This window comes from Leiobunum rupestre, chromosome 8 (assembly GCF_980474605.1).
Source record: "Leiobunum rupestre chromosome 8, qqLeiRupe1.1.hap1, whole genome shotgun sequence".
Lineage (NCBI taxonomy): Eukaryota > Metazoa > Arthropoda > Arachnida > Opiliones > Sclerosomatidae > Leiobunum > Leiobunum rupestre.
In genome coordinates this window covers 11939610-11948915 of record NC_143391.1, presented here as the reverse complement: position 1 = coordinate 11948915, position 9306 = coordinate 11939610, and the positions used below count along the sequence as shown (strand labels likewise).

Sequence of the window (9306 nt, the reverse complement as noted above, 5' to 3'; positions counted from 1 at the left end):
GTGAGAACAATATCCCTTCACTTTTAGACCTAATTTTTACTTTTGATTGGGATTCTGTTCATGACCTTTCCCACCTTCCCACCCTTGATAAATGCGATCATGATGTTCTCACTTTCTCTTTCGACTTCCAGTGTTCCCTTCCCGTGCCCATTTCCCCGTCTACACGCTATGCCTATAGTCGTAGGGACTATGATCTATTTCGCGCTGCACTGCTTTCGAAGGATTGGTCAGCCATCATCGACGCCCCTACCTTAGACGAAATGCTTGATACCCTTCTCCTTTACGTTACTGAAGCCAGGGACGTGTCGGTGCCCTTGATCTCCATTAAACCCACTAAGCGTTCGGGTCTGTTGAGGGAGCCCTGGTGGTCCAAGGAAACCGAGCACCTAATTCGAGACAAGCGTTCTGCCTTTCGTGTATTCAGAGCGTCACCTTCTACTGACAACAGACATGCATTTGCGAGTAAACGTAACTTACTTACTAAACACATTCGTTCCGCGAAATATAAGTACGAAGCCCGTTTAATTGATGAAATCCCTACCAACCCCAAGGCGCTCTACTCGCATGTTTCCCGTTCTCTTAAACCCAAACCCTCCCTGATGGTGGTGGAGAACTCTGCGGGGTATTAATCCGCGATCCGGTTGAGGTGGTAACGGCGCTTAACGATTTCTTTAGCTCCGTGTTCACCCGCGAGCCCGATTTGGAGGCGGTATATCTGGGTGACTTTTTCGCTGGTTTTGACCGTTCTGAGCCCTCTGATTTTGTTTTCAGTCCCCTAGACTTTGGCCTATCGTATTCCACAGTCCGACGATATTTAAAGCGACTACCCACTTTTAAATCCCCAGGGCCTGATGACCTTCATCCGCGATTACTTTCAGAGGGTTCAGCCATCTTAGCTTCCCCTCTATTAGCCATTTTCAATTCCTCTATTTCGTCTGGTCGTCTTCCACTTTTATGGAAGCGGGCTAATGTTACCGCGATCAAAAAACTTCCTAACTCTAACGCGGTTGACACTTTTAGGGGTATAAGTCTAACCCCTCTGCCGTGTAAGGAACTGGAGACCAGCGTACGCGATTCTTTGGTGGCGTTCCTTACTAGCCGATCTTTCTTCTCGAGAGACCAACATGGGTTTCTCTTAAGACGTTCGTGTTTTACGAACCTCCTCTTAACCCTTGAGGAAGTCACTACGTGCTTAGATTTAGGGCATTCCGTTGACTTGGTCTATCTGGACCTACGCAAGGCTTTCGATACGGTCCCGCATTCGCTGCTTATTCGGAAACTTGAGTATTTAGGGGTTCCACCTTTGATTGTCAATTGGATCGCGGATTTTTTGAGTGGTCGAACGCAGCGAGTGGTCCTGCGTGGGGTCTGTTCGGAATGGTATGAGGTAACCAGTGGGGTACCTCAGGGATCTGTGTTAGGCCCAACTCTTTTTGTTATATTTATTAATGACCTTCCTCTGGTAATCAAGGAGTCTTTTCTCAAATTGTTTGCCGATGACAATAAGATTGGTCATAAAATAGCTTCACCGACTGATTCGCTATTCCTCCAACGGGATATTGATGCTTTGGCCCATTGGGTCTCCTCGAATGGTATGAGTTTCAATACTACTAAATCGGTTGTTCTCCATTGCGGGGCCAATAACCCTCGCTATCAATACAGTTTGGGGGGTAAAGCGATAGAGGCGCATGCTGTGGTTCGGGACCTTGGGGTCATGCTTTCCGGCCATATGTTCGGGGATACCCATAGCAAAGCCGCTTCTGCGCGCGGTGCAAGGGCTTTATATATGCTGCGGAGATCATTCTCTCTTTTTAGTGTCAAATCTTTCAAAATCCTGTACAGTGTCTACATTCGCCCTAACTTAGACTACTGTTCCAGCATTTGTCCCCCCCCCCCCCCCTGGTCAAAGACATTGAGAAGCTGGAAAGGGTGCAAAGAAAGGCCATATGATGAAAGATTAAAAAGGTTGGGTCTTCTGTTACTTAAGGACAGACGTCTTCGCGCCGACTTAGTTGACACCTTGAAAATCATTTATGGCCTGTATGATGTTACAGCAGTTGACTTCTTCGACATCAAGTGAGAGGGCCGAAAGGCTCCCACAATCCGTAAAAAGTGGTGCAACGGGGTAGCTAGGCGGGTTTTCTTCACTCAACGGGTTGTTAAATTTTGGAATGATCTCCCGGCTGCCGTTAAGACCAAATCCTCCGTATCGGCATTCAATTGTCGATTAGATACATATAAAAACTGGGGCTGACCTGTTGTTCATTTCAACATTACTTACTATTAGCCTTTTTTTTATTTTATCTAGGAATATGAATGACTGTCGCTTCATATGTATCTTTTTTTTGTGAATTTGTTTTTTTATTTTCGTTTTTCTGGCGATATCATTGTATCAATTAATATTAATGTAAATAGTTTCTTTTGTTTCGTGCGTTATAATATCTTTTGTATCGCGTATCAGGCCCCAATAAGTGTACAGCTTTTTTATCCTGAATTAAAACATTATTATAACTTACCATATTGTCAATAATTCTGATAGAACTTACCATATTGTCAACAATTCTGATAGAACTTACCACATTGTCAATTATTCTGATAGAACATACCATATTGTCAATAATTCTGATAGAACTTACCATATTGTCAATAATTTTCGAATCCACTATCATTTTGCACTCATGTTTAGCCCGAAAAGGTTAATAGTCACCTTTATTTAAATCAAATGGCCAACTGCATAAGTTTTCTGTAAAAAAAATATTAAATAAATCTAGACTTCGACAATGCTTCGACCACGGCATTTTTTGGTGGTTTGATCTTTAAAATTAACTTTTAATTAAAAAAAACTGGCCAAATTCTCGAAACAAATTAAGCCTACATAATGTTGGTGGAATCATAGAAATCTCATAGGTAACTAGAATGCTGCCGCCTACGGCCGAGCTTGACGCCAGTTCGCCTTGAACCTTCAGCCAATGAGAGGCCGTAGAGTGGTTCCGCCAAGGAGGATAATAATCCTCCTTGGATCCGCTACTATGGCGGGACTCCGGGAGATAGGTGACGTCATTCTCTCTGGTGACATTAAATTCTTGGCAGAACCACTCTTTGAGCTCTGATTGGCTGAGATCTGGCTATCGTCTGCCACGGCGTTTGGCCCATTTGCCAGTTACACGGCAGCATTCTAGTTACCTATGAGATTTCTATGGGTGGAATAGTTTGGCCAAGAATTCAATAATTACATTAAAAATATCTGGCAACGCTGAACTTGGCTCAATTGATAAGATAGTCAAATCAGAAGTGATTGCCGGGAGAAGTGGCGTACTCCTGTAATCCCAAGCGTCTGGGAGGCAGAGTTTGTAGATGGCCGTGAGAGAACAAACTACCAATCCCCCAACGGGTGGTCGGAATACTTCCGCCACGGGTGTCCACACCCCTCTCCCCACGTGTTCCCCCGTTAGCGTCGCCGTTACACTTATCTCACCCTGATTAATCCGTTATTGTGTCCTGGTGTCTAAGGCCTTGGGTCGACACCGACTTGTGTAACTCAAAAAAAAAATCAGAAGTGATTAAAATTATACCACTGAGGTACGCGCGGATATTCAGATATTTCGTAATTATTGAATTTTTTATTTTTAAATTAAAATTTAGTTCGGTATAAGTTTGCGTTGTATTGGAAGATATTGGATAGATACATCCATGTGATACATCAATTACGTATTTTTACTTTTTGCCATTTCACTCAATTCTCGCTTGCTTCATTCCAGGCCAAGGCTAATCTTAGCTGACAAACTTTTTTAAACCATGTCTGGCTTAGAAGAAGTAGGTATTCCGGGAAAGGAATACCTAAGAGAATCTCTAACTAATTGTTCAGACCCTTTACGTGCTATTGAAGAGTTTCAAATTGAAAATGGAATTCTTTTGCCAAGTCTTCGTCCCATGTTACCACTTTTAGATCTTCATGGAGTGAGAAGACTAGAGTTTCATCTATCAGTACTCGATGAACTGAAGGAGAAACTTTTACAACAAATAGAGGCCCTTGGTAAACAGGAAAGGAGAGAAAAGGATAAAAAACTTAAGGAACTCTTGCAAAAAAGCTTTCCAGTAATTAAAGTTCCGACTTTAAGACCAATTGTAATGGGCATAATGAAGAATATGGAAAGGCTTGAAGACAAATATTTGAAACAAATAGTTGAAGACAAGACTTTATATAATGAATGTGATGTTCATGTTAAAAGACAAATTTGGCAAGATAACCAAGCTTTGTTTGGTGATGAAGTTTCTCCCCTTCTGACAAAATATGTTGAGGAAAAACAAGAGCAACTTCTTTCTTGTCACGAAAGCTCGAACTTTTTTCTTCTCTCACCAAAACAAAGGAGACAAGCAGACATAATTCAAAAACTTATAAACATGATAGGCAGAAATATTCAGCTCTATGATATGGTTCTTCAGTTCATTCGTACTTTATTCCTTCGTACCAAAAATGTTCATTATTGTACTCTTCGTGCCGAATTGTTAATGGCTATGCATGATTTGGAAATTCAAGAAATAACTTCCATTGATCCATGTCATAAATTCACGTGGTGTTTGGATGCTTGTATTAGGGAGAGAAATGTGAATGTAAAGAAATCTAGGGAATTGCAAGGGTTCCTAGATGGAATTAAAAGAGGGCAAGAACATGTTATGGGTGATCTGTCAATGACATTATGCGATCCCTATGCCATTAACTTCTTAGCAACATCTGCCCTTAAAATTCTGAACTACCTAATTAATAATGAAAGTCTTCCACGTGACAATCAAGTTTTGTCTTTATTGCTAAGAATGTTGTCTTTAGGATTACAAGCTTGGGAAATAATCAATTCCCAAGTTTTCAAAGAACCCAAACTTGATGTCCAAGTTGTAACAAAATTTTTGCCAGCCTTAATGTCATTGATGGTTGATGATCAAATAAGAAGTTTAAGTTCAAAACTTCCATCAGATGATCGAGAAATTGCCATAACCACTATTGAACATTCTGGTCCTCCTCCTGATGCTTACCAAGCATATATTCAAGAAAATGGAGTAGCTAGTGTCATAGCTATGTATTATACTTTACATTCTGCTAAACAGAAGGATCGCCAAGGCCTCATGAGAGTCCTTGGCACATTGAACAACTGTGAGGAGGACCGGGCATTTGAAGATCCATTTTTGCACAACCTAGTTAGTCTTCTGGTAATTTTGGAGGAAGAGTTTTCCGCAGAAGACTTTTGTACAATTATTTTTGATGAATTTTTCATGACGAATATCATGAGGGAAAATGTTGCTCGACATCTTATCAAACTTTTGTGGTATGTTCATGGTAAATTACCACCAACAAGACTAGAAGCTGTTATGACTGCCCTTCTTCAATTAGCCCAGCACAACAATGAATTACAAAGTCATTTTGAGCTTTTGCAAGAACGAGTAAATTTGAGTCATTCCAGTTCTTTACCACCAAATGTTGAAGCATTACCCTTACCAATACTAAGTGTACCCACACCTTCTACAACAATTTCTTCAAGCTAAAGTGGCCTACGATTGTTGTTTGAACATATTTTGGTTTAATGCAAATATATAGTTATTGAAATTTTTATTGATAAGCTAGAAAAAACTCAAGGGTAATGAGCAGTTATTTTCAATTTTCATAAACTGAATTTCATTGTATAAGCTAAATCGAATTCATCAGTTTGCATTTCTGACAGTTGATGGACAAAGTAGCCTTTTTATTCACTGTTTCTCAAAATCCTTACCCATGTATATCTTATTGGAAAGTAAAGATTGAGATAGATTATCCTTAATTTACAACAAACTCACTGCTGATATCAAAACTAGAGCGAATAGACAGTAGCAGTTTTTGTGGGACCCTCCAAGGATTTCTTGGTCCATAATCTATTAACTCAGACTCTGTACTTCCACTTCCAAAAGATCATTTTACCAAGAAAAATACCCACTTTTACCCATTCCAAATTTCAAAATTATCCTTAAAATTCCGACAAGAATCAAACAATAAGATACCCACTTTTACCTATTTTAAATTTAAAAATTCCCATAAAAAACAACGATTTAAAAAATGTAGTTTAATTATCACAGTTTTTTCTTTAATTTTTACTAAGAAAAAGACACTAATATTAATTAAGGAACCATTTCCTTTTATGCAAAGTAACTCGTTTCAATCATTGTTTTTTAAACAATTTTGAATTCGATCACATGCAACGTTTGCAGTTGCATTGGACTTTACATTTTGTAACATTTTAACAAACTTTGGGTCAAATTTAAGGGAGCTTGATGTTTCATTTCATCTCTTCATGCCGTACTTAGTGTGAAGCAGTGCAGTTAATGACACGTTTTCCATAGAGTTCCTTTTATCTGTTTTAATGTTATTCATAGCGCTAAATAAGGTAGTGTCAAAAAAAACGTCAATTTTTGGCAGTTCAAGAAATTTTGTTTCTTGGTTGAGGTTTTTTACAGAAAATACTTGTCTCCAATATGGTATAATTTCTTTTTCTTCAATTTTCAATAAACTATGATAGCGCCATTCTTCTTCGAACTTGAACGAATCAACATTCCATGCAGGTTTTACAACTTTTTCTCCGTAGCGACGATTTTGGCAACATCTCTTATTCGAAACCGTAACCAAATAATTTAAATTTATGATATTTCCGCACGTTCATCTATCGAGTGTTTCAAACATGTTTCCTCTATGATTACGCTATACCATAAGTAACATAATACACTATTTGTTATGTTACTTATGGCTATACTATAATGACAAAGTCTGATTTGTTAATTTCGACCCACAGCCAAGGGCGTATCAAGGATTTTATTTCGGGAGGGGTTCTGACTTTCAGACCTAAAACTAAGTTACGATTTGAATCCCCCCCCCTTGAAAAGTAATGTAGTAAAATTATAAAAAAAACTTACAACAGAAAATAATAAAAGCGATAGCTAATTACAACACTATCTGGTTTGACCGCCATTCAATCCGGGACCCAAAGAGATTTTGGATTATTAAAAACTAAGACGGTTTTTAGTACAATTTAATCCCAATAATTAATCTTGTTTGACATTGATTCAATGATTCATACATTTTATCCTCCAACAGTGTCTGAAAATGTTAATTCCGTTATAGCTCGGAACCAGTGTTTCCACTCTGCGGTAGAGATTTTCGCCTATTTTAGGGGCAATTTTACCAGTTTTCGCCGGTTCTATAGTCGATTTTCGCCGCCGTTTTCGCTGCAATTTCCCTCCATAGATTTACCTTAATTTTTTTAGTGAGTGTCACTGCATATTTTACTTCTCTTTATTTCCAATCTTAGATTTGGGCAATATTTTTTTATATAAAAAAAAAACATTTTATTTCTTCAAATGTTATACATTTTTTATTGGTATATATAAAAATTGAATTGGCGGGCATAGGGGGCAGAGTAGAGGGACTACAGAGACGACGATTTTTTAGTTTTTCTGAATGAAAATATCGAAAAATATTTTCGACGCAATTTGCGCCGTTTTCAATGGTTTTCGCCGCTTTTTCGCCTTTTCGCCGGTTTTAAAATTAATGGTGCCCACCGAGACAGTTTTCGCCGAAAACGCCCTTTTTCGCCGCAAAGTGGAAACACTGCTCGGAACGATTCATCCTACGGACTTGTGGTTGGCCTCATTCAATTCAGCACTTACAAGGAGAGTACCCGAGGTATTTCTTGCTGATTTTGTTCAAGTCGGGCGTAATATGTAGACCTATATGAGATATGAAATTTCCCAAAAGGAGACTTTGCACTACCCATGTCAACCGAAAATGTTTTTGACCACTTAAAACAAATTTTTTTCCTTATTTTACCCAAATATTGTTACAATTTTACCCCAAAAATGTTCCAATTTACCCAAACTTGATGAAATTTACCCAAATGAGGTCCAAATTACCCATTTCGATTTTAAATTTACCCTGTGGAGCCGATAAAATCCCATATGCTTTTTTAAGTGGAGATTTTTTTGTTTTAAGTGGTGAAAAAAAAATTCGGGTACTCGCCTTAGTGGTACGTAAGACGGGTACATTGCGGTGGTCTGGAGAGCAATATTTAGACAACGTTGGAGGTGTAAATGCCAATTTTATAACTTTTTGAAAAAAGCACCAATTATGTTCCGCACATCTGTCGTTATAACTTGGAAACCATTCATCCTACGGACTTGCGGTATGCACGGACTGTAAATTTTAAAGGACCGGTATTCCCGAGGTATTTTACGCCCCGTTCACCGATCAGGCTGACGGGAGTCGCTCAAGGTCATAAAAAAAAACTAAAGCGCGTGTCATTCTGTCGGCCAGATTTCCAGATAACATGCGGGGGGGGGTCTATCTCTATGCGTGGTACAAATGACTTTGACGGACTCTCTCTCTCTCTAGTTCGAAGTGATTGATGCTCGGGGAAACCAAAATTCTACAGGGGAAGGCAACGCTTTACTCGTCCTCTAAAATTTACAGTCCATGCGGTATGGTCTCATTCGATTTGGCACTAAACAACGTAAGATCCGAAAGTATGGTCGTCCTGGCCAAAAATCCTGATTTAAACTTTCAATATGTAGTTAAATTTCGAAAAAAAACACGTTTTTGAGTATACGTTCGGTCATGTCTAAATTAAAAATGTGGGTATTTTTTTTCATAATAGAGAAAAAACCACGTAGATCAGTAAAAATTCGGTCATAACTCAGAAACGGTTCATCATTCGTCTCAGCGTGAACACTTTCATCGGGAACAACAAACACGGTCCAATTCGTTGAGCAAATTTCGGGGGAAACGGCCCCATTTGCCGCCCAAAAACTATGTTGTCCACCTCGCATCGCTGCGGACTCATCGAATCTTCAAAGTAGACACCACAAAAGTGCACAATGGAATTATTAGGCCACATTGCAAGTTCTGACGAATTTTGCCCTTGAACTACCCTCTTCTACCCTCACTAGTAGGGGAACCATAATGAAATACAGGTATTACGAGGGAGTTGTAAAGGTCCTAACTAATATTACAGGAATTCTAGGGTTTGACCTAGAACAAATTAGAACGGTTAAGAAAATGTCCATACTTATAGAATCGAATGCGCTCTTTAACGTGGTGTGGTCTCCTCTTCTCGCCTCTGTGGGGAAAATCCGCCATTTTGGAAAATGGCCGAAACAATTAGTAAAACTCTACATAACTTTGTATGTAATTATCTGATTGGATCGTCTTATAGCTTAGGACACTCTGCACGATCACTGCTATGCGTTTTAGCGTATCAACCCGAAAGCTGGCACACGTGCAATGAAACAGGGTAA

The 9306-nt window shown here is 39.2% G+C and overlaps 1 protein-coding gene across 1 annotated transcript; it reads left to right on the top strand.

The window, feature by feature from the left end:
- Positions 1–3588: 3588 nt before the first annotated feature.
- On the top strand, positions 3589–5795 carry NELF-B (negative elongation factor B). Its single transcript, XM_090156474.1, has one exon. It carries the CDS (start codon positions 3796–3798, stop codon positions 5533–5535), a length of 1740 nt encoding a protein of 579 aa, XP_090012600.1. The 5' UTR covers positions 3589–3795; the 3' UTR covers positions 5536–5795.
- Positions 5796–9306: the final 3511 nt, after the last annotated feature.

Excerpts from the sequence above, each read along its gene's own strand:
- NELF-B (XM_090156474.1), top strand. The coding sequence starts at position 3,796 with ATGTCTGGCTTAGAAGAAGTAGGTATTCCGGGAAAGGAATACCTAAGA.